Below are 25861 nucleotides of genomic sequence, written 5' to 3'. Positions count from 1 at the left end.
GTGGTGTCTCCCACCCACAGATCAGCCATGCTGGTTTCCAGGGCCAGCTCATCACCCAGCCAGGAGTCAAGCTGTGTGAGTTTGATCAACTGAACTTGAATCAAGGCAAACAATAAGCATATCTTTCCAACACTTCCTACAGTCCCCTTCCTCGTTAATCAGAATATCCCAAATAAAGCAAAAGCAACTATATATATATATATATATATATATATATATATTTATATTTATATATAAATATATATATTTTAAGTTCCACAGAGATTCTGAGGCACAGCAAATGTCAAGAGCATAATTGATCTGAAATTATACCACCACAGAAAAACTTAAATTTGTGGGGTTCCCAGGTGGCTCAGTCAGTTACATGGCCAACTCTTGATCTCGGCTCAGGTCATGATCTCACAGTTGTGAGTTCCAGCACCACATCGGGCTCTGTGCTGCCTGGGATTCTCTGTCTCTGTCTCTCTCAAAATAAATAAACATTTAAAAAAATAAAATAATAAAAAATAAAACCTGTGCTAGGTTATTAAAAAAGAAAGAAAAACTTAAATTTATGAAATGTGTGGAAGGGACAACCTATCATCTCTATTCATTTTCAGCATCTAGGCCAAGCTCATTCCCTTGAAGGGAAACGAAATGACCAATCCCCACTTATTTATTTTTGGTTTGTAAGAGGGGCTGTTAGTGTTAATTGCAAGTTAAGCACATAATTACATGGTATGCATATTTTTAAAATTACAGCTCATTTACCACAACATAATTTAATTATCATTTATCTAAAAGTACATTGCAGTTTTTGAAGTGTCTTTGCACTGTGTGTTAACGGCCACAACTGAGGGACATCATAAAGCCACTTCCAGGGATGGTGATGTCCTTGGACTGGTGTTTCCTCTGTGGGGACAAATGGTGGGTTTGAAGCTCTTTCCTACATCACACTGACAGAATCATCAGTTACTAAGTACTTATTGACACCAATGGGATGTGTAGGCTGGGTTTCAAGTTCTTCTCCGTCGTGAGAAGAAATAAGGGATGGGTTACTAAAGCTCACATGGATGTTGTAGGAGGACACGTGGTATCCTACCCTTCCAAGTAAGGGAAGACAGAAAACCAGCTGCAGCCTCACAGGCAGGCCTCACAGAGAAGGCAACAGGGGGCATTGTTACAGCCAGGACTGGGCAGAAGCTCCTTTCCTCTGACACTAGTTCTGGAAACCTGACAGCAGCTCTGATGGCCTCCTAATTTCAATACTCAGCTCTTCTGTGTCTGCTTCTCTACCAGGTTGTACTTCCTTTTCTGTTTTTTAATATATGTTTTAAGTTTATTTATTCTGAGAGAGAAAGGGCAAGAGAGAGGGAGATGAAGAGAGAGAATCCCAAGCAGGCTCTGTGCTGATGGCACAGAGCCCAACGTAGGGCTCCATCTCACGATCATGATATCATGACCTGAACCAAAATCAAGAGTTGGGATGCTTAACTGACTGAGACACCCAAGTGCCCAGGACCTTCTCTCCTACTACCAGCTCATGGTTTCTGCTGCTGTGACAGGCTACCTTTCCACTTCATAGCTTCTGTTTACCCAGACTTTCTGGTATGTAATGGCCTCTGCTTCCTGCCTTCTTGTTGTGTCTTTTGCTTCAGCCCGCCCTACTGTTTGCTGATGCTGTCTGTGTGTCTGCCATTTAAAGTCTCCAAAAAAAAGACTGGGGTCAGCAGTCATGATCCCATGTTATGCAGCTCCATTGGGCATGTATTGCAAGGGGGATCACCATAAGGGCCATAGCCTGCCTACAGAAAGCTGTCTTTGGATCAAGCACTGGTGCCTTATCCAACTGGCTTCAACCAGGAAAGTCAAGTCATGGGATATACAGCATGACAAGCCATGCATAAGAAAGCCCTTAGAGAAAGGAAACTGAGCATGGCAGGCACCGTGGGGCTTCTCCAAGAGCACCGTGGCCTTTCTAGAAAAAGCACCCCATACCGGCACCCCTGCTAGCTGAACCCCAGACCTGGTCCCCTTTCTGCCCCAGCTCCCCGTGTGCCCTGTGCACAGAACCTGGGGTTCAGCCTCTCTTTTCCATAAATGGGATCACCTGTGTCTTCTTTCCCCATCAAGGTGGACTCTGGAATAGGAAGCAGCTCTCTATACTCTCACCTGAAATAACTCATGGGTTTTCTGTTTTAAATGTTTTCTTGCAAAATACTGTGGTTTGAATATGGGCTAACTAGAATGTCAAACATTGGGGAGGTTCTAAATGTCCAAAGCATTCCATGAGTAAGTTTATCTTGAAATGTAAGAATTTTTTGACAGAAAATATGTCCATGTCTTAATCTCCAGAACCTGTGAATATTACCCATTATGGCAAAAGAATGATTATTAACTTCTGTGCTGTGACTGGTTAAGGATCTGGGAGGGAGGGGCTTATCTTGGATCCCCAGTGTCCTTGTCTGGGGAAGGCAGCAGGAGACCAGGCAGACAAGCAGAGCAGACAGAGCTCAGAGTGCGACCACAGAGGTGGAGATTGGAGTGAGGCAGCCCCAAGCCAAGGCATGCGGCAGCTTCCAGACACTGCAAGAGGCAGGGAAGGATGCTGTCCTGGAGCCTCTGGAGGGACTGCCTCCCTGCCTGCCTTACTTCCCGATTTCTAGCCTCCAGGACTGTGAAAGAATAAATTCTTCTTGCTTTAAACTACCCAATTTATGGTAATCTTTATAGAAGCCCTAGGAAATTAATACATACATTACCATAAATGTTCCATGGAAGTCTCCAAAATTCTTATCTTGAGAATCAGCCTATCTGATGTTTTTTTGTTTTTTGTTTTTTTTGGTTTGGCGCACTAGAGTGGATTTCGGCCTGAGGCCGGTTCAGGATTGCCCTGTGGCAAGCTCTCCCGAGGAGGCCACACTGCAGGCTCCATGGGAGTGAAACTGTACTGCACATTACGATGCTTCCTACTATTTGCTGAATGGATGAATGAGTTCTCTGGCTTCCTCCTGATCGTTTTTTGTCTGGTTCTATGCACCCAAATGACCCCTCTGGCCCCAGATCACATTGCACTTTAAAGCTGCAGCTTTTCTGCTCTCCCCCACCCCCCCCCACCGCCCGCCCTCCATCCTGGCCCCGTCCCCGGCCTTTTACAGCTCTTTCCACTGTTCTTCCTTCCACCACCTACATACACACTCCGGATGAGAAAGGCAGTCAGCCCTCCCTTTTGTTCCCTTTACACTAAGCAAACTGTTGTTTCTGAAATAAACCTCATCACAGCTTCTTTCCATTTTTATTCTCCATTTCTGCATCTCTAAAACTTAATCAAACTGCTTCCTGACAGAACTTTCTTCTCCTCTTTGGAACTCTCCTGCCACCTTATCCCTTTCCTGTATCATTTATTTCTCTCTTGAAAACCAGCTTTTTATGTGAATACCATCCCTTCTGCCAGACTTAAGAGTGTCCTACCATCAAGTTCATCATTCTCTAAATGCGCACTACGGCACAGCTGACAGTGTGGGAACCCAACAAATACCAGATCACTGAATAGGTAGAAAATGAGGGTAAATGGCGAGTTTCAACAAGAGTAGAGAAATTTTGTGATAAAATCCTTAACGTGCTAGGAAGCTAATAAGGTAAATAAAATTGTTTTGAAACAACTTTGAAGGCCCAGTAGAAATGGTAGTAGGCTGGTCTGAATTTGTCTGGGAAAGGTCAGAATGTTTAGATGCATCTACACTTGCTTTCTTAGTTTTTATTTTTTTCTATTGCTCTGTTAACAAATTGCCAGAAACTTAGGAGCTTAAAACAACATACAATTATCATCTCACAGTTTCTATAGGTCAGGAGTCCAAACATGGCTTAGCTGGGTCTTTTGCTATAGGGCCTCTTACAGGATGCAGTGAATATGTCAGCCAGGGTCGGGGCCTTATTTGAAGCGTTGAGTGGGGAAGGAGCCCCTCCTAAATTCACATGGCCATTGACAGGATTTAGATCTTCCAGGGCTGTTGGACCGAGGGCTTCAGTTTCTACATGGCTCTTGGCCAGAGGACACCCCCTCAGTTCTTGCCGTGTGGGCCTCCCCAATATAACTACTTGCCTTGTGAAAGCCAGCAAGGGAAGTTGGCTTCTAGCAAAACAGAAGCCCAGTCATAGAAGTGACATCTCATCAGCTTTGCCATATATTTCAGTTAGAAGCAAGCCAGTGGGCCAGCCTATACTCAAACAAAGGTGTGAATACCAGGAAGCTGGGATCATGGAAAACACATCTTAGAATTGTCTACCACATCTGGTAACTACCATAGGCATTCTTATGTATTTCTAAGTATTTTGAATGAGTCATATTCCAAAAATTTATTTCTTGTTCAGTTGGAATATAGAATTTAATATGATTTTCTTATATAATATAATTAGATTCCTGGACTTAAACCACTGGGTAAGGGCTATCTTACCCAGAATATACCCAGGTATCAGGCTAACCAAATTAAGCAACATTTATCTTATTTATTATAAAAATTTTTTTTAATAGATTAAATATACCTTAAGTATATTTATCAACATTTATTATAATAACACCCATTGTCATTCTATGAGAATATGCTTTCCAAATGTCAAGTTGAGACTCTGGGACAAATTCTCTGGTGAACAGATCTTCAACAAAGCCGTGTAGGGAAGTTACGAGTTCTGGACTTCTGCCATCAGGAGCTCATTAACTATTTCACACTAAGTATATGAACAGATTATCCCCAAGCAAAATATTTATCCACAAGTTGATGTTTATCAAAGATGCATTTACTGTGTCGTTATTCTATGAACTCCTCGATATTTGCATTGAAAATCTAAATGTTTCAACAGGGAGAGTAAATCATTTTCAAAATCCTTCATAATGTGTGATTCCAGGAACCATTTCAAATCATTTTTAAATTCTTAAGACTAAACAAAACTTCCACTGCAGCAATACCGAATCCCCTGTGCTAAAAAGTTCCTGGTCCTGGTTTGTTTACACTAAATCTCCTGGGTTAGTAATGATGCCACCCCCTCTCCTCTCCCTACAGCTCAATGTGGAAGAATCTCCCTGGTAGGCTAGCAGAAGAAATTCTTTTGAATTTTTAGATTCATCAAAGACAGGCCCTTTTCCTTTTTGAAGTCTTCCCTTGCTTCCTAGCCATTGGGGAGTGCTTTGAACTCAGCTCCCACTGCCCCTGTTTCCTCTTCAAAGGCTTCTTCCCTTCCCTGCAGGGAGAAACTGCCTTTTGAAAGTGGTGGGTTCCTGCCTCACATGGGTCCGTTGCAGTGAGCAGCAATAAACAACAACAATAACAAGCAGCAGTAGTAGGCCTTGGTCATTACAGAGAGATCTGGAGAAAATGTGGAAATCAAAGGAAAATTACTTTGCAATGTTACTTGGAAGAGAGGGTATTAACTTGCCTTATTCTCAGTTGTGTGGCAGCTTCAGTAACTTACATGAAGCAGGGAGTGACACCTAAAGTGGCCCATCCGTAGGTGGAAATTTTGGACCAGGCGGACATCCTGGAGACATTATACATGGGAAAGTCCAAGCTTAAAACAGCTTATTTAAGTGGGAATCTTCCCCAGGCACCTTAACAGTTAGACCATGTCATGAGGCAAAGTCCTAGCCATCCTGGTGATGTGCCTGTGTGTTTGTTTCATCTGTAAACACAACCTGAAGCTGAAAATTCCTGAGGATTTTTCTTTTTCTTAGATATTGACTTGTAGACTCATAGACTAGTTATGGATTGATTTAGTTGAGCTTTTATTTTCCCCAAATTGAGTCACTGACTTAGATATGTAGCAATTTTAGCTATAATGAAGTATATTTTTATTTTCTAAGGAAGATGCTAACAGACTTAGGATACCTATAAGGCAATTAAAAGTAGGGCCTTCCCAGTCTAGAAGTCTCTGATTCTGTGATCTCAAGTAAACTATCAGGTAAAAGCATTAGCCACTGATCAGGTATAGAACAACAGTGGTCTACAGTTAGCAACATCAATCAGACCACACTTTCTTTTATATATAATAATGGTTTTTTCAGTCATGAGTATATTAATTTTCTGGGGCTGCCATAACAAAATAGCACAGACTGGGTGGCTTGAACAACAGAAATTTATTACTCACAGCTCTGGAGGCTAGACGTTCAAGATCAAGGTGTCAGCAAGGTCGTTTTCTCCTGAGGCCTCTCTCCTTGGCTTGCAGATGGCCATCTTCTCACTGTGTCCTCACATGGCCTTTCTCTTTGTGAGCATGTCCTTGGTGTCTCTTCCTCTACTTGTAAAGACACTAGTCCTACTGGATTAGGACCCCACCTTATGATCTCATTTAATCTCAGCTACTTATTTCAAGGTGCTCTTTTCAAATAGTCACGTTCAACATGTGAATTTAGGGGAGAACAATTCAGTACATACCACAAGGTTACCAACAATACCCATGGATGGATTGGAGGTCACAACCCATTTGTGAAAATGTGTGTGTGTGTGTGTGTGTGTGTGTGTTTCTGGAGAGAGAGTTCATGCCTTTCATGCGAATTTCAAAGAATGCTAATAGAGAGGACACACTTTTATACCAAGTTTTCTAATTATTTTTCGAGGTGTGATGACATATGCTAATCCTTCATACAGACTATGATTCTATGAACTCCATTGATCCATCCTCTCTACATTTTGAGATACCTTGTTTGACTACAAATCACCATTCTCTCTAAAGATTAGGGAATCATTGGAAGACACAGTTTTTTATCCTGCTAAGATGATTAACATGATAATGTTGTATTTTTCATTACCGTATAGTTTTAGAGTCTCTTGCTTTGGAAATGGTGGTTTATGTGATTAATAAAAATACAGTTTTATAAATCAAATAAATGCCTGAGATAGGTAAGAAGAATAGCAATTAAAAAGCAATTATGAAAATAAGACATAGTAATAGTTTTGCAGAAGAAAGAAAGTTAGTTGAACTTCCCAATTTTAGGCAGTGTTGTTTATAACTCTATAATGTACAGAGGAATGCATTGAAAACAAATGGTGGGGAGATAGGCCCTCTGGTAAAAACTAAAGAAATTAGAATTTTTTAAATGGACAATAGAGGGGAACTGATACTCGAAAAATTACCCCTACCCTTCCTCCATGTCTTCTAGGTGTGTACCTTTATATGGGTCCTCTTATATGCTCTTCTCTGGGGCTACTATTTTTATTGCATATTTGTGCCTTTGACTTTTTTAAACTAAACTTTAGATTTCATTGGCCATTAATAAATTTCATTTTAGTATATTTAGACATTTTTCTTGACCAACAATTTCCAAAATGTTTTTTTTTTTTTTTTTTTTTTTTTTTTTTAGTTATGGAACTATTAAATTCAGACAAAATCTTTCATGGATGTCAAGTGAATAAGACTGGAAGCTATAGTTGAAATAGGGTCAGAAAGCGTTCTGCTGAGAGTAACAAAACAAAACAAAACAAAACATTATCAATATGGTATTTCCCTAATCCAAAGAATATTCTCTGTGGAATTCCCAGGTCTATCAGTAGTTCTTAAAATATACTGCCTTCTTTGTTTAGCACTGTCTATATATTGAGATATCAGAAGAGAAAAAGAAAATCATGTTCCAAGTTTTTTTGGTTTTTGATAAAGGTATTTTTTAAAAATATTTATTTCCTCTGACTGCAGCCTCTTGTTAAAATGTCAGTAGTGGATGGGAAAATGAAGACAATGCTCACTTCCTTTTCCTCATTTTAGGACAATGATGGCAGGAGGGGACTGGAAATCTTAAATCATCTAATTGGCTTTGGAAATATTTTCAACCCTTTGGTCTCATTTGCCCCCATAGCATGCAGCTGGAGTCACAGAACCTAAATATTTAAGACAACCTATGACTTTCTGGCAAACGGTTATTTTAGAAAGAATCATTTTAAAGCCACCATGTCATTTTTGCTGGTCACTGTGTCAGTTCCAAAGACAGCTGGCAGCTCACTGCCTTGATCCAGACCTGATAGCGTTTACAGAGTGTTCCAAGATCTTGGGGTCCCAGCCATTTTGCCCCTTCTCAATAGCACTGGAGTGACTAAAATAAAGTTTGAAATGTAACTGTGTACTATTTGGAGAAAATTTGAAGAATATCTTCAGGTAGCATAACTTTGTTAAAGAAAAAAAAAAACAACACTTTATTCACTGACCTCTGCAAAGAATTGAGGAACTCCTTCAAAAACAAAATTAAACTTCTGAATTAGTATAAATGCATTACTGAGAGTCTTTGGGGTTTTCAGTGGAAACATATAACTGAGTCTCTGCATGTATGTAGTATGGATTAAACTATTCGAGTTAAGCATTTATATTTTTATAAAAGTTATGCCTGCTTTTTTAGTTTTTGGTTTAGTTTGGTTTGGTTCTCACAACATTTTGGCTCTAACTGGCTCCGCAAAGAACTAAAATTGCGATGTTTTGTGTAATTTGCTCCAGGTCATGCAGAGTTTGTGTCAAAGCCAAGTTGAGATTGTTTCTTTTAAGCCAGGCTTTTTTAATCTGTTGCGTTAACTAGCCAATACATCATCCTATATTTCTTGGGTTGTCTGGTAGGTTCTCACTACTGTACTAAGGGATGTGGAGACAAACATATAAATCACGGTCCCTCTCCTCACACATACGCACTCTGTCTTGACTCTATGAGCTCAATCTGTCCAACAGGTCAGGATAGCCATTTCATGAGCTCTAAATCTTTTTTTTTTTAATGTTTATTTAGTTTTGAGACAGCACAAATGGGGGAGGGGCAACAAGGGGGGACAGAGGATCTGAAGCAGGCTTTGTGCTGACAGCAGAGCCCAATGTGGGGCTTCAACTCATGAGCCACGAAATCATGACCTGAGTCAAAGTCAGATACTCAACCAACTGAGCCACCCAGGCTCCCCCATGAGCTCTAATTCTTACTTGCGTCCAATAATGTCTGTGGAAGACAAAGACTTAGTTCCTAATGCACGTACTTTGGTGAGAGGTTGAGTTCCCCTCACCATTCCTCACATCCTGCCAGGCCTCAAGGTGAAGCATATTCAAATGCAGCTGGTGGTACTTTTTCTTTTGGGATTTTGAAAATTTTAAAAAGGATGGAAAGGAAAAGAAACTAATACCTGTTGAATGCCTGTTTATGCCCAGCTGTGGGCTTATATAATTTGATCCTCATGACAACCCCGTGTAAATATTATTATCCCCATTTAACAGATGAGGAAACTGAGAATCAGAAAAGCCAAATAAGTGTCCTCCAACTTAATCACTCATGTAAACAATATTTGAATCTAGGTTTCTCCAAAGACAAAGGCCAGACGCTTCCTACTAGACAACCTTTTCTATCCAAATGCTAGAGAGTGCAAGCCCGCACTTCCCTCATCAACAAAATAAAGACAAAAGTCTTCCATGTTGTTTAATATATCATAAAATGGGAGAGTATTGAACATGCTGAACAAATTCAAAGGAGCTTGTGCTCATTCAGCCTCTTCATGAATTGTGAACAACCAACTGGACATTATGACTCAAATCATCAACGGAATTAATGTCTGCACTGACTCAGCAATGCTGAATTACATGTCGTCCCAGTGCAGATTTCTTCTTAATTGTTGCTAACATTAAAGAGAGTAATATTTTCTGTTCTCACCCACACCCTTTTGCAAAACTCAGAAAACTTTTGCTTAAAGATTTTTCTTCTCTCACATGCTTCTTACCCAGCAGCCTCTGCCAGCTAATGAAGGTATTTCATGGATTTAATTGGCAGAGAAAATCAGAGGGACATGTGAATTGAATGGAGAAAGAAATCAGTAGGAGGAATGGCATAGCTGAGGCAAACAGCCACTTTGGAGATTATAAATGAAAGCTTAAATTGAAAACAACTTGAGGAACAATTAAGAAAAGGTCTTAAATTCTAGGCCCAAGAGTTCAGATTGGATAATATTGGCTAGTGGGATCGACTATGCTGTTGCCTTCTGTCTCCATCAACTACTGGTGTGGGTTTTACCAAGGTCTCTGTTGACCTACATTTGCCAGAACATCAATAGACATTTTTCAGCCTTCTCAGTAGCATTAAATGCTATTGGCTGTTCTCTCCTTGTATCTTCCTTCTCTTGGTTCCTTAATACAACATTTTCTGGCTATCCTTTCATCTCTCTGACTACTCCCTCTACTGTGCATTACAGGCTCATTTTCTGCCATCCAGCACAGAACATGGAGTTCTCCAAGGCTTGTTCTTAAGCCCTCTTCTGATCTTAATATATACTTTTCTCCTAAAGTCAGATTATCTACACCCAGGGCTTTGTTTACCATGTATCTGAAGATTCTTTCCAAGCTGCAGACCTACATGTACTTGATCATCACAAAGCTTCCTCATGTCTAACATGCTCATAGCCAAAGTCAGGAATGTGCCCCCCCATGCCCCCTCCAAACAAACAAACAAACAAACAAACCCTGGTCTGTTCCCAGTGTTTTCTATCCAGTTTTACCAAACAGAAATTCAAAGGGAAGTCAGAATGATTTTCAATGTCTTATTTGAGCACTTGTTTGGATAATGGTTAGGGAATACTAGAAGAACAATAACGTGAAAAGATGGCTGGTGATGAATTTAGTTTTGAACTCACTGCATGTAAACTACCTAAAGCTTTCAGTACAATAAGATTTGGATAGTAACCGGGAGGCCAACTAAACAATTTCTGTAGAGTATACGGGCCAAAGTTGTATTGGAGAAAGGGGTAAATGAAGACAGTGAGGGTCTTCTACTCTTAAAGACATCCCTCCCCACCTCACTACATCAAGGCAATATACATAGTTGTACTCAGTGTTTATTAAACAGTTGGAATTTACTTCTATCCTCTGATTTTCTTTAAAAACCAGTAGACTTCATTCATTCATTCATTCATTCATTCATCCATGGTCATATTTTCCCTGCATGAGCCAGTTAAGGTCATTCTATTCCAAGTTGACTTAAAAATCTTTGGGGTACTGTGGTCACAAGGAAGAATCAAGGAAAGATTGCAGCTGGAATAATAAAATGATGATAACCCAAACACTTTTTGAGCACTTACTCTGTGCCATATACTATGATGAATGCTTTATATCCACTGTCTGATTTATTCTTGTACACCATTAGGTAGTTACTATATGTAACCCCATTTTATGGATGTACGAACTGAGGCTTAAATCAGCTGACTGTCTTCCCCAAAGCTTGTAAGTACAAAGCTAGAATTCCACCCAAATCTAACTTGAGAGCCCTTCCCTTAACCAGCGTGCTTCTGATCTCACACCTGCAAAAGCTCCCTATTCATTATCAGTATATTCTGCATCAAGAAAGCCCATGGTTGGCCTCATTCTTCCCTTTGCTCATTAAAATCAGCAAACAAAATGAGCGTGGCTTTCTCTTTATCTGCAGAGAAAGGGGAGAAACTTAAAAATGAGAGTCCCAGAGTTTCAAACACAAGCAAGCAGCCTGAGGATGACCTGGGAACCTCACTGTAATCCATGCACAGCTGATGTTCCAGAGAACTGGGGAAGGAAGAAGGAAAGCATTGGTTGCTCTTCAATATTGGTACCTTGCAACCCCTGCAAAGCTGGATTGGTGTGTGGCGTGTGAATATTGGTGGCCTTGACCTAAGCAGGAAGGTTTCCCCTGAAACGTATCTGTGGTTAAATGTCAGAATCTATGGGGGCGAGGGATACAAAGCTATTACAAAAACACATAGAAATTATAAGACTTACCTTTCCTCCACATAAAAGTGCTTTAAAGGCTTGAGACTGAAGTTTTTCAACACACCTGGAGAAATAGAATCACCTCTAAACTAACCTTACATTCTTTTGAGTTCATAAAAATGAAAAGTTAAAGGAAACCTCATTAACTTAGAGTTATCATTGCCTCAGGAAAAGAAAAGAAATCTAGTTAAGGACACCTCCAATGAGAGCAATGAGCTAATAAGCAAACACCTCTAACCTTGGAATGACTTAAGGAACTTCTTGAAGGTCTTTTCCTTCCTTGATGTTAGTGCATTAAATTTAAATTGCCTGGTAATCCTTGGACTCTGGGAAAAGCAAATGGTTAGTTTATGGTCAATTTCTCTCAATGATTATCTTTCAGCAAACGTGTGAGTTATGAGAGAGAGAGAGAAAGTATCTAACCTATTCCACTATCAAAGAAGAGAATTGGATGGCACATTCAAGGCGCTGCTGCTAAGAGGCTTTGCACAATTGCTGCAGCCCAGCCATGGATGTTGCAGTGAAATAAATAACAGGAGGCGGTCTGAGAATTTGCAAGAGGAAGTGTTTTCATAATATAGCTTAGCGAAAAACATCTCTATATTAAATCTCCTTGCAAATTTGAACTGTACCAGGGGAAGGTAAATGGGTTTATATAATCCAAGTAGCATAGGAAATATTAAATACTTCATGTTAAGACAGGGTGACATCATTGCCCAGATACTTTTTCTCTAGGAAATTGAAGGCTCCATGCACAAGTGAGAGGTAGGAAGAATTATTTACTGTGGGAAAAACTCTAACATACTCACAGGTCTGCCTGATGTTTATGGTGCCACTGAAAAACAAGAACTACCCTATTTTAACTCGTTGCATTTCAAGCTACAAAATAAAGAGGGAAGCAGAGGTAGGGAAAATGAGGAAATTCTGGGAAGCCATGGCCTTCAACTGAAGGAAACTGCCGCCAGAAATCCCACTAACTTTCTACTTGATCATATATGGATTTTAAGAAGTAGAAATTCTGAAGGTTTCCAGAATGAAGAAAGGGATTTTACACAGGATTAGACAAAGATGGAGTCAGCCAACATACATCAAACAGAACTAAAAATTGAAGACTTGTTTTTTTAAAAAAGGTTTATAATCTAGCAGGTGGAAGATCTTAGAAAGACATAGAACAATTATACTTTCCCCTAGAGTTCCCCAGAGGGCCAGAGACAGAAAATCATTAGGGGACCCCACATGATAATCATACAGTTCACACATTTCTGCCTAAATTTTGTCAATTTTTCAGAAATTTTCAACGTGTATTACTATTGCAATCCTTTATAGTTTTCTCCCCTTTGCATTTCTCCACAAACAAATCTGATTAACCTGAAATATACATAAGATTACCAGTGGAGATAAGCAGAAGGTAAACCAGTTGATAGAGGAAAGTCATAAGCAATGTGTTGTTAGGGTACTTATGTCCCAAAGGACTGACTTGAAAACTTGAAACTGAAAACACCAAGATTGCTGGACATGATGGTGGACAAGGAAAATCAGATTAGTACCTTACCTCCGCTCAGGCCAACTGTCTCTGACTTTACTGTTTGTGAGTCACATGGCCGTGCCCTGGCACTACTTATGGTGACCAAGCATTTTTAAATGTCCTCCAGCAAAGCTACTGTGATCCAATATTCAGCTGTACAACTTTCACTTGATAGCACTTCCTTTTCATTTTCTACATCCAGATGTTTTACCTGGTTTTCTTCCTTTCCTCTCACTGACTTAAGTTTCTCCCTCCTCCTCTCTCCATTTTATTTGCATATCTGGAACTTACTCATTTGCCCTTTTTTCTGCTCATCTTCTCAACTTACATTATAAGCTGAGCTCTGTTACTTCATATTTCTGTGTTTTCTTGAAGACATTCGAGTATTTTCCTATGCATAGACAATAGTTTCTTTAGTGCATTCTTTAAAATTGTTCTTGAATTTACCTTGAATAATAAAGTAATACATACAAATTAAAGAGCATTTGAAAAATATAAAAATGTAGAAACAAGAAAGATGGTCACTCGTGGTCCTTTAGACAAAGGAAATCATTGTTGACATTCTCATGTCTTCTTTTTAGGAACAAAAAACAAGACTTTTAAAACTACATATGATAGAGTAAGTAGTCTTTGATGTTCTTTGATGTCTAAATATGATAATATAAGTATTTTTTTAACATCTTTTAATAGCTATGTAATATTCTGTTGAGTGGATATATCTTTAAAAACTGTTTCTTTCTTATAGATCATTAAGATAATTTTAAATTATTTTGCTGTTGTAAATAGTGTTAGGGAAAATACCCTTGTTTATTAAGCTGAGGAAGGGTATGTTTTTATCTTGTATGTGGTTGTTTTTTAGGCTGATTATTATTTCTTTAGCATAGACCCAGAAGTTCAATTACAATATTTGAGAAAGGGTTCAGGACCCTTGATAAGAGGCTCAACTTCCTTCCAAGACAGCAGTTGCCGTGTATTCTTTGTCCAGCATTCAGGAGTATGTATTTTTCACCTCCTTTTTGCAATATTGAGTATTCTTATTTTAAAAGACTTGCTAAATTAACATGTGAAAATAGTTTTTCACTTGAATGTAACTGCTTATTAGTCAGGGTGCATGTAGTTCCGTGAATTTGTTGATTATTATCCCTTACTCATTTGGTCTCTCACCCCTTGTCTACCTTTCGATTACCTTGTGCGCCACGCTGCCAACTTCCTGCACTTTTCCTCATTCCCTTCTGCTAGCTTTTCCTCCCCCCACCGCAAAGTTAGTTTTAAAATTCTTTTTTGTCTCATATCCAGTAACTTGAGGGGCAATGGGACCCAAATTGCATTTTAAGATCATTTTTATGAGTCGTTCTCAGCAGGCATCTTCAAGGCCCCAAGTTCTTTTTTTGTCCCCCACTGTGAAAAACTGATTGGCAGCTGGTGACAGGCAGGGCACTGGCGCTTGGCACTCACTGGAAGCCCCGCAGGAGGTGCCCAGAGCCGTGGCGGAGGAAGTGTGGCCAGCCAGCACAAGGTGGGGGACCAGATGTCGCCCGATTATGTTCCATTGAAATCCAAACAAAGCCCCAGATTCAGGATCATTTCCTTGAGACTCCCCAGTTGGAAACTGGCGCCCATCCAGCATCTCACAACAGCTGGTCTCCCCATGCTAGGATTTATGTGTCTTGCAGAAGACTTTACCTGTGTGTTATTGATTGGTTTCTGTAAAGCATTCAAACAAGATCTTGAAGACCCAAAGCATACTGCTCTCTGCTGAACACAAAAAGAGACCGTATATCACTGAAACGCCAGCCGTCTTATTACAGTCTTGGGAACTCTGAGAAGGATGCATTTTCCTTGTTATTTATGCCGCCCATGTTAACCCTGAGGCTGTATACTGACATTTGCAGCTTTGCAGGGACAATGCTCCACTCTTGTTAGGAGACTAAGCCCACCCTATGGAAATAAATTACAGTACAAAATAAGCTTTTGGGGACACCAGCAGATGAGAAATCACGCTCATGTTTCTCATCGTCCAGTTCATGTTGAGAAGTCAGAGAATCTTTTCCAAAAGCTCGTTACTTGTTATCGCCCAGGTCATTTGCATTTATGCCTTCCACTTTCCTCTGAAGCGAGGTGAACTGTACGCTTGGCCGTTCCGTTTTCTGAATATCAAGGAGGAAAACAAAACAAACAAACAAAAACCAACCCCCCCCCCCCCCACACACACACACAAAGGATATTGTGTTTGGTTGTGCTGAGCAGCAGAGGAAGGTTTTAATTTTAAAACAAAACAAGCACTTCTAAGAAAAACTAAATATTGTGAAAGCACATCAATTCATATCATATTTAGCTAACTATGTGTTCCTGCCCTAAATCCAGGAACTATAGTTTATGCATTGGCTTTGTAACTGGCTGCTCTTGCTGTCTCAATCACCTGATGAGGTCACAGTGACTGCTCTCCTCGTTCTTCCTTTCTCTCTCCCTCTCTCCCTCTCCCGCTCCCTCTGGCTGCCTGGCGGTCCTCAACCCAGATTCTCAGACCTCACAGTGAGATTTTGGAGCAAACCCTCTCCATTAGAAACAAACAAAATAAATTGTTTCCATTCCCCTAAGGAATGTGCTAAAGCCCTTTCTCCTCTTTAACATGGATGCAATTTAAGTTTGGCAAGAGCTGAACACAATATACCTCACTGGAAGGAGAGAGCTTTGTGAGAGAGACCCTTATAGAAAGACTGGCTCATCCTCCCTGTGAACTTAACATGACAGAAAGGGACCCAGTCATGCCTTCAGCACCCACAGTGTTTCTGCAGAACACTCACCAATCCCTCCATTGCACAAAAATGTATAAAGCGCCTACTATCTGAAGATCCTTTGTGCATGTCCCTTCCTCTCTGTCCCTGCAAGGTGTGAAGTCAGTGCATCTAACGATATGCATTTCATTTGCTTAATCTCTAGCCCTTTCCACACCAGCAGCGACCAGATATCATTCAGTGACATTTCTCTTCATTACTCTCACTTAGAATCCTTCTTATCTGTAATGCTCCATAGAAGATGAATTAAAAGGAATTAAGGATAAAACTGTGGCCCATTCCCTGCAGGTATTAAATGGAAATCACCTGAGATGATCTGTCCGGAATCGATCAAAGACAGTAATGTAATCAAGGGCCAACTTAGGCAGACCCAGAGAGTGTGCACATGACTCAGAAAAGCAACCCTGGCCTTTGCCTGTCTCTCCTTCCCTTTCCTGTACCTCATCTACTTTTGTAAAAAATCTGCTCACGCATCTGCCGGATTCCAACATCTTTGCTCAAATACTGGAAGCCATCATGTTTCTTCTGGACTGAAACAATCAGACCCAAATCAGTGAGGCCCGGAGGAAAGGTTCCTCCGAGGCCACGTTGGAGAAGGATTTATTTGAGTTTCCTTAAATGTAGGATGCTAGATATTCCTTATGCACCCTTGCTTTCCCTACTAATCTTTTATCTGTTGGTCATATTCACAAATTTAGCAAAACAGTTATTGAATCAATTTACATTTTGGTGTCTTCCACTTTCCTAACCCCTAAGGTGCCCATCCTTGTAGAGCATAGCACATAGCTTTGTTATTACCCTTAGCTCACTTTAGTCCTAGCCCCAGCATTCTGGAACTGGCTGCTATATCTAGTTCACACACCCATAATGCTCCTCATTTCTTACCATCGAATAGTCTTTCTCCCATCCTTTCTCTCACATCCTCTCTGATTCTTGAGAGTCAGAAGATTCTCAGGTCTTCAAGTGAACTCTGACCTCATCCTACTTCCTTCCTTAGTGGCTCCCATAAAGCTTTGATTCATGGCTATCAGAGCAAGAGGAATACTGAGCCAGGCAGATACATTGGCTGGAGCAATGGGTTGACCTAAACACAAAAGCTGATTAACAGCCCTTGGAGGTCCAAAAGCCACTAGTGAGGAGGACTCTCAGTGAAGAGACACAAATTCCATTCATCACTATTTACACTGGGGCTTTTTCTATTTACCCTAGATATCTGCACAATGGGGACCTGACTCCTAGGGGTCAACAAAAATAGGTGTGGAGAACAATGCACGAGCTGTGTTTAAACCTACAAAAATGCATCTCTACCCTTGATTAGGCTGCAGAGGCTAATGAAAATGTTAGGTTTCTTTGATTTGGCTGAACTCTGTGAGCTGTGTAGTAATACTGTTGATCTCATACTGACCCGAATCTGGCCCGAATGTGTGTCTTTGATTAATTATATTAAAATGGGGAGGATTGAGTTGATATATATGGTTTGGGAAATAAAGTTGTTTAAAATATTGGTCTGTGGGTGCAAATAACAAAGCATAGGCCATAAGGAAAAATAAAACCAAAGGTCATTTGTTAAGATCTAGATCTGGAGCCTGAAGCATATTTCTTCCTCCAGAAACCCCTCCCATATGCACTGTCTCACAAGAGAATACATTGTCTGTATGACGGGCATGTTTCCTAAAATCCCAAATCCATGATCACCAAAACTAGATGGTCTAGCCTATGCCTTATTCAGCTGAATAAATCTAGCATATGCCTTTTTCAACTGAATAAATTGTTGAATAGCTACAAATTGATAGCAAGTTATAAAGAGCATTAGGTACCAACTGTGCCCTGGTTAATAAGAACCCAGTTACACGTCATGGAGGCTTATTGGTCATGCCTGAGACCATTTATACAATTACAGTAGCAGACTGTATAACCTCCAAATGAAGTGGTCATGAGGAATTTTGCCATGTACTGACCAGTTTCTTGCTTCCTAAAAACACGACGTTCACATAAACAGCAATGGTAGCCCATTCATAGCCTTGCAGTGCAGTTGTGAATTGTCAGGCTCTCGTCATGGTAGATATTCCCTCCATTAACTTCACAAATAGAGGTTTGAGCTAGCTGCGCTGCTGATTGTACGGCCAAGACATGGGATGTGCTGGCAAACACAGCTTGAACAAAGACCATCCGTGTTCAGTGGACGCTGTGATGTGCCACACAGGTCCCCTTTGGAACAAAGGACTTACTTCCCCAGCAGCCAGGTATGCTGCCCTCTTCAGCCCGTCCTGTAAATCATCTCAGGGGACTATCCTGAGGAGAACTGTCTTGCTAAAGGTCAGGTTCCTTCCCTGTTTCAGCCCACAACCCATAACCAGTCCATGAGGGCATAAAGACCAGGCCCACCTACTCCAGTTCCTGGCAGTTCCGAAGGGCATGGCTGGCTGCAGAGCTCTTGATGGGTCAGCCATGCTGAGACCGCATTGTGGGCTAGTTTCTCCCTCTGCTGCACTGCTCGTCCTTCTTCTCCCCTGACAGGCGCTGATGCTCAGAAACTCCCTAAGAAACCTGCTGCATGCTGGTTTCCATCTCAGAATCTGCTCCCCAGGGAACCTGACCTGCAACACTGTGGCAGCCTGGGCCCCCTGGGTCTAAAGGGGATATAAGTTAGAAATGCAACACTGTCATTTAAAGGGCAAGCATGAGAATGACTGAAATGAAACAGACATTATCAAGGCTGACAAAGATGTGGAACCAGTGGGATTCTATATGCCAATGGTGGGAGTGTAAATTGGTACATTCACTCTGGAAAACTCTTTGGAATTATCTACTACAGCTGAACACCCAGAAGTGTGCCCTGCAGCTCCTCTCCTCAGTATATAGCCAACAAAAATGCAAACATGTGTTCCCCAAAAGAAGAAATCCAGGAATACTCATAGCAGCATGGTTTCGTGATGGACCAAACTGGAAAGAGCCATGGTGTCATCAACAGGAGAATAAATGAATCAGTTGTGTTGTGTTCACACAGTGGAGTGCTATACAGCTGTGATAATGGAAGCCCACAACTCTACACTTCAGCATGGATGAGTCTCACAGATGGAATATTGAGCAAAACCAGCCAGGCACCACCCTCCCCCTGCAAAAAAAATACATACTGCATTTCATTCACGTAAGTCTTAACAATGAAACAAAACTACTTTGGTGTTCAGACTCAGAGTAGTGGTGACCTTGGGGGGATTAGCTGTGACAAGAAAGGGTAGGAGGAGGATATTTTGGGGGACTTATAATGTTCAGTGGCTTGGTCTGAGTGCTGGTTACTGGAGTGAGTTCACTTTGTGAACATTCATCTCCTGGACACTTATTATTTGTGCACTTTCCTGTATATGTGTTACAGTTAAGATGAAAGTTTACATAGTAAAGAAAGAAGGAAGGGCAGATAAAAACACTAGATGCAGAAATGTATAATCAAGGATGTAGACATGAATTCTCAGGACTTGAACACTGCTGTCCACTGAGGGGCCTGGGATCCAGAAGGGCTCGAGGTCATGTAGCCAGCTAATAGTGAACGGCTTGCTGGCCCTGTTTTCTCTTCACACCCCCTCAGAGAGAAGAGCTTATGCAGACACTACAGTCTCCATTTTTCTGTACTTAGTGCTGGCCATACAATCATTGAGGCAGCCTAAGCAAGACATACAATGTGCACGGAAATAGGGCTTGAAAACAGACATGGAAGGGACATTGAGCCTAACATACTATGCCCAGAATAACAGAGATGCTATCTATTTCCTAGAGGCCTCTTTCCACCCAGGAACTACTATTGGGCCATCCACACTCCTATAACCATCAACATAACTTTGTGTAGAAAGTGTGTCCTTATCTGTTTGCAAAACCAAATTAAGAGTTTTTCTGCAGAGAAAAAGTTTTGAGCCGTGAGCTAAATTACCACTTTCTCCTTGACTTTCCCCTATAATCTTTGGGAAGAGTGAAAGTTTGACTTCCTCCTTGCCGATTTGGATGCCTTTTATTTCTTTGTGTTGTCTGATGGCTGAGGCTAGGACTTCCAACACTATGTTGAATAACAGCGGCAAGAGTGGACATCCCTGTCAAGTTCCTGACCTTAGGGGGAAGCTCTGTTTTCCCTCAGTGGGAAGAATGGTGGGTCTTTCGTATACAGCTTTTATGACTCTGAGGTATGATCCTTCTATCACTACTTTCTTGAGGGTTTTTACCAAAAAAACAATGTTGTATTTCATCAAATGCTTTCTCTGCATCTATTGAGAGGATCATGTGGTTCTTGCCCTTTCTTTTATTAATGTGATGTATCACATTGATTGATTTGCAGATATTGAACCAGCCCTGCATCCCATAAATAAATCCCACTTGATCATGGTGGATAATTCTTTTAATGCATTGTTGGACCCAGTTGGCTAGTATCTTGGGAATTTTTGCATCCATGTTCATCAGGGAAACTGTGCCCTATAGTCTTTGGGAGAATATTAGGATACTCTACTCTAAGGACTTCTTCTGACACAATTACCTTCTATCATGGAATCATTGTAGTAAAAAAGACCTAAGTTATGACTACTTTGTATGTGTTTAAAATAATGTTTCTTTTTTTTATAATTTTTAACATTTATGTATTATTTTTGAGAGACAGAAAGAGACGGAGCTCAAGCAGGGGAGGGGCGGAGAGAGAGGGAGACACAGAATGTGAAGCAGGCTCCAGGCTCTAAGCTGTCAGCACAGAGCCCGACGCGGGGCTTGAACCCACAGAACTGTGAGATCATGACGTGAGCCGAAGTCATACCTTTAAATGACTGAGCCACCCAGGCACCCCTAACATGTTTCTTTAAGACTCAAATTTAGTTTAATAGATAATAGAGGCAAGCTTCAATATTAAAAGTGAAATCTGCCCCATTCCTTAAGTATGCTGTGTGTGTGTGTACGCTTGTATGTGTGTGCATGTGTTTACACGTGTGCATGCATGGGTGTGTGTTTGCATGGGTGTAACTTGTATATGTGTAGATGCACATGCACAGCCTCTATTAATATAATACTGTTTACTAGGTGCATGTCACTGTCTGGAGACTCACAGCTCTCTGCTTTCGATTACACTCAGACTAGTCCAAAACCCCTCTGAACTAACCCTAATCAACTTGGAAGCCACCAGGCTCAGGCATGAAGCTGTCAAATGTGAGTGTTTGCAGATGTCAGTGCAGGATGGCAGGCGTCCAGGAGGACGGATCAAGGCTTAGTCACTGAAACATTCATGCCAGCGCATCCCAGCCCCAGAGCACCATCGCAGCCGTAAGGAAAATGTGTCGTGACAGTAAATCAATAACCTCTTGGAGACGATTCGTTTCTGAAATATCCCTGATTAATTATGCCAGCACACGCTTGGCAACAGTACTTTGCTCCAGCATTAACCTAATGCTTTTTGCATGAAGCAGGATTATAACTGTTTCTCATAAGTCAAATTTGACATTTCAAATCGGGCTTTAAAGGTTTGGGTTATAGATTTTATAATGTCTTCATGTCAAACATAATTGTTCTTATTGCTGCTGGTAGACATTTGCCGATCAATCAGCATAACATTTATTTTATCGTAAACAAGGGTAAATGAAAACCACTTGAAATCATTGTATTTGGAGACTCAGTTGAAGAAGGTTCTTTAGGATTACAGAAATCTGCTCATACACTGTGATAGAGGAGTGTGACAAAATTATAAAGGTCACTGGGAACATATTACTGTTTCTCGCTTCAAAAAATTAATAACTCTATATATTTTGTGAATATGCAGCTTTAGTTTGGTGACTTAGTCCCATGTGAATATTGTTTGAGGCAAAGTAGCCCCCTTCTTCTGTAATAGTGAATTATAGTTTTCGTGCTTTCAAGATGAATGTATTATTTAAAATTTACTTATATATTGCATCCAGGAACTTATTTTTTATTCCTCTTAAACTGCAGGGTTTTAAAATAATAAAACTAAGGAGAGAATAGGGTTTACTTAAGAGAAAGTCTTACTATCGGTCTTTGAACAAAAGTTTACTGACACCCTACTAAGTTTTCTGTGCAGTACAGGGAGCTGAACCTACAATGGTCAGTAAGATCTGTTCCTTCTCCTTAAAGAACTGTTCCCACTGCGTTGGGGTCTCCGTCCTTCATGTTAACTGTAGCATTATGAGCTACGTTAATATACTATATATTCACCCCAGCTTGAAAATACATTAGCCTAGAAGCTCCCACGTAACTTCTTTTAATAATAGGCCATGAGCAGAACTAGGCACAGTGGCCTCCCCTAACTGTGGAGGTGCAGAGGAACGATTCTTTAGTAAGCAGAAAATGACCCTGTCTTATGTATATACTACAGAGAAGGTCCCAAACATCCGGGGGTTGCAGTCAGAGAAAAGAGCACGAACAAAGGCATAAACACATAAGGCCTTTCGGGGGAACAGTGACAGCTGCCCGTATAGAATGGTCTGAGGTTAATCTAGAAACATAGGTTAATACAATGGTATGAGCCTTTGAAGGCAATGCTAAGAAATTTGGACTTTGTTCTGAAGATCATGAGAAGGCTTTAGAGAAGGAAACCAAATGGTCAGAATTGTGTTTTTAGAGGAATACCCTAACATTGGAGGATGCTGACATATATGGATAATTGGATTTGTTGAGCTCAAAATAATTTTTAAGAAGCACGCCAATAACATTAAAATCCTAGTTTCTTCTTTTTGAAGTTTCTTTGTTAATTTCAGAGTGCTCCTAACAGTAGGTTTTGTGTTCTATATTTGTTCCCTAAACTTGTCAATGCATCACAATCCTTGAGAGGGTTTTAGGTTGTATCAGCTGTGGAAACCCCTGATTACGTTTTCTCTCCCCTCACCTCCTACCTGTACCATATCCCCCATGGCTCTCCCTTCTGCCATTTTTCAACCCACCTCCTAGAATGCTTTTCAAAACTTCAAAACATTTTTGGGACACCTCGGTGGCTCAGTTGGCTAACTGTCTGACTTTGGCTCAGGTCATGATCTCATAGTTTGTGGTCTCGAGTGCAATGTTGGGCTCTGTGCTGACAGCTCAGAGCCTGGAGCCCGCTTTGGATTCTGTATCTCCCTCTCTCTCTCTGCCCTTCCCCAGCTCACACTCGGTCTCTCTTTCTCAGAAATAAATAAACATTAAAAAAATTTAAAAAAAAAAAACTTCAAAACATTTTTAAGGAGAGTAGAGCAAGGAAAAGACAAAAAAAGGTAGCATGAATAGCATCCCAGAAAGAGAGTGCTGTTCCATGTCAGCGGATTGGGGCTATTCTCACCTCTGCCCCTTTACCAAGCTGAGGCCCTCAGTACCCATGGGATTTACCCCCAAGCATGAAGAGAAAGTCTGGCCTCATGGTCTTCTTTGTAAACCTGAACGTAGAGCCATTCATCCCGCAGCCCCTGGAATCTTACCAAGGTGAATGGGGGTTGAGAGGAGGCAGGTTCCTTCTCTCAGGCACAGCAATAAAACCAACCCTTCTCCGATACCTGTTCTTCCACTAGCAATTTCCCTATCTTTGGGTCTTCCCAGATATTCCAGAGGCAACATGGCCCCATGGTTCAAAGGGTGGCTCCGAAGCCAAACTGTCCAAGCCACCTTATGGTTGGCAACCTTGAGCAACTTTCTTTACTTGTCTGTGACTCAGTTTTTGTAAAATGATTGGCAACAATACACGCCTCAAAGGATCATTGTGAGATGTAAATGAGTTTTAGTCCATGTGAAGTACTTAGTAGGATTCCTGGCACACAGTAAATTTTAGACAGTATTATGTGGCAACATGGGAGATCTTAAGTGGGAGAGCTCACAGTATAACTTCAATTATTTCTTGCATGTACCATGCAAGCCCCTCTTACTATAGGATCTCATATAATCCTCATACAACCCTAATGAATTTGGTCTTTTCTGAGGTGAGAGACTTTAAATTTGTATGAGCCTAATTGAAATGCATTCCCAAGAACGATTTGGGGATTGAAAATCTCTGCTCTGTCCTGAGATATATTTGAAGAACCTGGAATCATGAGGAACACATAGAGTGCCGTTAGTATTTGCTGAGTGAACGAACAGACATCAAGCATGGGAAACAGTGTGTCTGTCTCCATAAAAGCACGGGTTTTAGAGTCAGGTAGGTCTGAGGTCTAAGGCTGGCTGCACCATTTACTAGAGGTACATGACCTCTGAAAAGTTAATCCTTCTCTTCTTCCATTTCCTCACTTATAAAATGAAGATGAAAATAGCTATTGCTTTAGCTAAAGCAATATGTGGGAACTAAAATATGATACTGGTGGACAGTGTCCAGCATAAAACTGAGCATATGTTAGGAGCTCAGTGAATGGTAAGCTATTCTTGTGGCTGTGTATTCAGTATGTATGCACATAAATTAATAATGGGGGAAGCAACATAAAACACAGCAATCACATTTATGTGTTTACTTGTCAAATACGTATTTGCCAAAATTAAAGACTAGCTTTGTTTTTGTTCTTGTCCCTCTGTTGTCTTCAGCATCACAGTACTTTAGTGCTAAAGTGGAAGAGAAAACAAGAGTGGAAGGGGGGCCCATAGGCGAGGGGGCTGCAAAGAGGTAGAGGCTGAGGAAACCCTAGAAGGAAGTCAGGGAGAGAATAAAGTCCATTCCACAAGAAAAGGCAAGTCAGGTAGAAGGAAAGAAGGGCAGGGGAGCAAGTTGGTAGAGGGAGCAAGTTGGTTTTATGGCTGTGCCTCTCTCCAATCCACCCTCTCCCCTGCCGCCGGCTTGCTCTGTCTCCTGTTAATACCCCAGTATGTTTCTCCTACTTCTATATTAAACTCCATGGAAGGAGTTGGAGCCTCTGGAGGTATCTCTGCTTCCTACAGGACAGAGTCCATATAAAGTACTCCATGATTTGGTCTACCTAACCTGTCCAAACTGACTTCTTCCTTCTCCTTCATGTCCTGCAGTGGTGACAGACATATCAGTGATGTGTGTTGTGCCTTTACACACTTCTTAGCTTTGTGAATGAACTTCCTCCTTGAAGCCCTAGACACACTTAACGACCCAGTTCAAGTGTCTCCTGATGCATAGAGTTTCCCCGTGTCCTGCCTGAGCAGATCGGATCACCCGGCCATTATACCATCACAGGTCTGCATGCTTGCGTGTGTCTCATCACATTATGATCATTTGACTGCCTGAGGACAGTCACGAGAGGTGTTGTTCTCTGAGAACCACAAACACTAATTGTACAACGTTCATGGAAGAAGTGAATATAGGGCCCTTTAAAGTTGCTTTTACAGCACGGATCATCTCTGGGGTCACATTTACAAAAAGAATTCTTTTTGGTGGCCCACTGGCTGCTGGGTCCACAGTACAACTCCCTAACTGTGCCACAGACCCTTAGCCCCTGTGGATGCCTTCCTTAGGAAGATTCAGCAGGAGATATTAACTGGCCTCAAGTCATGTTAAAAATGCTTTTTAAGGGGTGCCTGTGTGGCTCAGTCGGTTGAGCATCTGACTCCTGATTTTGACTCAGGTCATGGTTCCAGGGTCATGGGATCGAGCCCTGTGTTGGCCGGGTTCCACGCGGAGTATAGAGCCTGCTTAGGATTTTCTCTCTCTCTCCTTCTGCCCCTCTTCCCCCACTTGCACACTCTCTCTCTCTTTCTTTCTAAAAGAAAATAATTACAATAAATAAAAAATTAAAATGCTTTATAAATGCAGAGATAATAACTCAGTAAAACAGTGCCACTGTCCCACTGTAATTATTTCTGTGATGCACCGTTTGCTCTTAATTGCAAAGATCTGCATGTCTTGGTTTAACGCGTGGCACTCTTTTGTTTATTTGGTTTA

General features: G+C 41.1%; 1 protein-coding gene across 13 annotated transcripts in view; it reads left to right on the top strand.

Annotated features, from left to right (window-relative positions):
• Window positions 1-25861, top strand: part of AIG1 (androgen induced 1) — a 242098-nt gene that overhangs the window by 161909 nt on the left and 54328 nt on the right. Inside the window, exon 4 of one of the 13 annotated variants that reach the window (XM_053222165.1) lies at window positions 13816-13872. The exons of the other annotated variants lie outside the window; for them this stretch is intronic. Within the exon in view, the coding sequence (XP_053078140.1) occupies window positions 13816-13857 (42 nt within the window). The 3' untranslated portion in view covers window positions 13858-13872. Of the gene's footprint in view, window positions 1-13815; window positions 13873-25861 lie in introns of those variants that run through there. 13 annotated transcript variants of the gene reach the window in all.

This window comes from Acinonyx jubatus, chromosome B2 (assembly GCF_027475565.1).
Source record: "Acinonyx jubatus isolate Ajub_Pintada_27869175 chromosome B2, VMU_Ajub_asm_v1.0, whole genome shotgun sequence".
Taxonomy (NCBI): domain Eukaryota; kingdom Metazoa; phylum Chordata; class Mammalia; order Carnivora; family Felidae; genus Acinonyx; species Acinonyx jubatus.
This window is presented reverse-complemented; position numbering and strand designations above follow the sequence as displayed.